The following is a 3,093-nucleotide window of genomic DNA, read 5'->3' on the forward strand; positions in this document are numbered from 1 at the left end:
TTTGTGGCCTCAAAATAGTCAAAGGGAGGAATTTAGAAGAAGATCTGAAATGAATGGCAGGATGGGGGCCTTCTTTCCCTCAAGGAGCAAAGGAGACTGGGTCCTCTGCTCTCAAAGAGACCCCCTCCCCAATCTTTTAATCCAAGGATCGGACCCTCTCTTCAGGCTCAGCTGAGAGAGAACTTCCCCCTCTTCCTCTTTCCCCCCTCTGTCTGTCCTCCTGTCCTCCACAGAGTCCCCGCTCAGAAGGACAGGGACCTTGATGTTCTCAAGAGAAACCTTCTCCTTTCCTCAACATCCTATTTGGGGCTTGGCTCATCCAAGGTCCATTCTGGGGTCTCTGAATCCCTACAGAGAGGTATAAGGGCTCAGGGCTCTTACCTTAGACAGGATTCATGCAGTCAATCATGCAACCATAATGGCAACACTTCTGTTTCCCCTTGCACTGCCAGTCGCTTCTACATCTTACGGGACAAGGGGTGATGATGTCTGGAGGGGGTTTGGGACACACCCCGGGCTTTTCTGCAAAAGAGAAGATCCCAAGGCCGAGGGTCAGACTATGCAGGCAGAGCAGGCAGGAAACCGATTCTGCTTTATTGTCCAGCTACTTTAACAGAATCTTGCAGGTCTGAAAGGACGAATCTCCTGCTGTCCCCTATGCAGCCTAAGAAACTAGGGAAGGTCTCTTCTCTTTTCTTCCCTTCCCTTCCCCCCTCTTCCCCTCCCTTCCCTTCCCTTCTCCCCTCCTCTCATGAAGCTGTGGGCTACGCCATCTCTTATCTGACGTTTCCTTTGGAAGCATCTCCTCGCCTGGTCTCCCAAAGTCTTTCACACATCCCATTCCACTGGGAGATTTCCTCTTGAATTAGAATCCCAGAGCAAAGGAGATCTCATCTCTGGTCCGTTCAGCAGCCAAAAGATCTCCGTGCATCCAGGATGAGAGAGGCTGGCTGGAGCACAACTCTACCACCCACCTCCTTCCCCACAGAGGATGGGAATTCCTCCCGAGTCCTCGGTTGCTTCTCCCCCTGGTTGGTTTCTGTCCATTGTTTGAAGGTCCCCAAGGAGAGAATCAGCCTGAATTGAGGAGAAACCTTCTAACAGTGAGGACAATTAGCCAGTGGAACCGCTTGCCTCCAGAAGTTGTAAATGCTCCATCATGGGAGGCTGGACAGCCACGTGTCTGAAATTATATAGGGTCTCCTGCCTGAGAAAGGGGCTGGACTAGAAGACCTTCAAAGTCCCTTCCAACTCTCTGATTCTGTTAAAACAAAGCCATGAACATGGACTGAGGTTCAAGCCAACATCCAGATAACAAGGACCAACAACCAAGTAGAAAATAACATTCTCCTTCTGGAGCTACCAAGGAGAAAACCCTCAGCCACACTGGCAGGGAGAAAATGACACACTCAGTTGCACTGTTGGTGTTACCCAATTGGATAGTGAAACATTTGCAAGAAAACAACCAGGCTCAGAGAGAACCACGGATCCCACACTCCTCCTCTTCCTTGTCCTCCTCTTCTTCTTCTTCCTTCTCCTCCTTGTCCCCCTTCTCTTCTTCCTCCTCCCCCCCTCCTCCTCCCTACAAACTCCACTCCATTCTAGCAGTGTATTTGGGTCATAAAACGGTGTGCAAGAAAACCACCCAGCTCAGACAGCACCGAGGACCCCACAGTTCAATCAGACCGACAAACATTCCCTTCTACGGAATCCATCATAGCCTGTTGTGAGAACCAGGATATTACATGAAGCCACCCTATGCTTAATTTTAGGAGATAGCAGTTCTCATTCTATCAAGGGGTCACCCAACAACTCCTTCCCTACTCACCAACACAGGCATGGTGGCATTCCTCTCTGGTCTCAAAATTGTTGGCATTGCCCTGGCATCCACCATAAATAAACTCCTGGCAGTTATTGAATGTCGAGTTGTAGTAGAAGCGAGGCATATTGGCTTTACATGATCCGATGGCAGCAGGAAGATGACACAACTCTGTGACAAATGGAAGGGAAGGTGTTATTTCATTAGGTACCACAAAGACCTGCAACATATTTCCCCAACCTGGGGCTCTCCTAGCATGCTCAGAGTGGAAGCAGTCGGGAGCCATTTAAGATGTTTTAATTTGGTTTCCTGCTCTGGGGATTGGATCCGATGGGTGGACTGGATTGTTCCTGTGGCTTAAACTCCTGATTCTGCAGCTGCCTTGAATAAAGACTTCCCCTAAAACTGCATCTCTCTTTCTTGGGGTCCCCTCCCATTTCTGTCTCCTGTTCAGCTGACCCCCAACCCCCTCTCCAGAACCTCCCCAGAAGAAGCCCCACCAAGCCAGAAGTTCCAGACTGGGGGTCTCTGGTTTCCCTTCCCCGGGGAGAACTCTGACCACTTCAGCCCCTCCCTGCCAAGGGTCTCAAGATCATTCAGAAAACTCTACCTGGCGGGCCCTGGCCGGAGACGGGGGTCAGCTCTGCCCAGAGGGTGAGGAGTCCCAGCAGGAGAAGAAGACCTCCAGAAGACATGGTGAAGCCGTCTGCCCCACACTTGGCCTCCGTGCATTAAATAGTCTCCCCACTGGGAATTTCACATCCAGGAAGCAGGAGGACGTAATGCACTGAGAACAGAAATTCTTCCCTCTTTCATAGGATGGTGGAACAAGAGGTGGGGAATCTGGGGGTGGGAGGCCAGGCAGGTCCCTGTTGAGGTCAATGGGTCATTTCTCTGGTCAAGCAAAACTCGCCTTTCCAGAGCTGCAACAGAGCTGGGAAAGTCCCCTGTTAAGGAATTCATGGTTTGTGTGTGTGTGTCCATGGTGGAGGGTGGAATATGGGGGCTGAACGGCTGCGGGGGATAATGTCACTTCCTTCTCAGGGCTGCCCTGGGGTTGTGATGGCAGAGGTGAGGAGATTTCTCCTCTGTGGTTTGCAGAGAGACTTTGGACAAAGAGGCTCTAGTATTATAGGCAGAATATAGCAATATAATATAATGTAGTAGTTCAGTGCAATGCAATGCCATGGTATGATATGGAATGGAGTGGAGTGGAGTGAAATGGAATGGAATGGAATAGAATAGTATAGTATAGTATAGTATAGTGTAGTGTA

At 50.2% G+C, this 3,093-nt stretch overlaps 1 protein-coding gene across 1 annotated transcript; it reads right to left on the reverse strand.

The window, feature by feature from the left end:
• Window positions 1-382: 382 nt before the first annotated feature.
• LOC148044816 (kunitz-type serine protease inhibitor 4-like) lies at window positions 383-2,547 on the reverse strand. The gene is made up of 3 exons (XM_087720694.1): window positions 2,430-2,547; window positions 1,829-1,990; window positions 383-522 (listed from the first exon to the last, which is right to left on the reverse strand). The coding sequence occupies exons 1-3, from the start codon at window positions 2,512-2,514 to the stop codon at window positions 383-385; spliced, it is 387 nt and encodes a 128-aa protein (XP_087576820.1). The 5' UTR covers window positions 2,515-2,547.
• Window positions 2,548-3,093: the final 546 nt, after the last annotated feature.

The sequence above is a fragment of the Thamnophis sirtalis genome, unplaced genomic scaffold, assembly GCF_051295495.1.
Source record: "Thamnophis sirtalis isolate CommonGarterSnake01/CBP01778 unplaced genomic scaffold, rThaSir2_p1.2 scaffold_7, whole genome shotgun sequence".
NCBI classification, from domain to species: domain Eukaryota; kingdom Metazoa; phylum Chordata; class Lepidosauria; order Squamata; family Natricidae; genus Thamnophis; species Thamnophis sirtalis.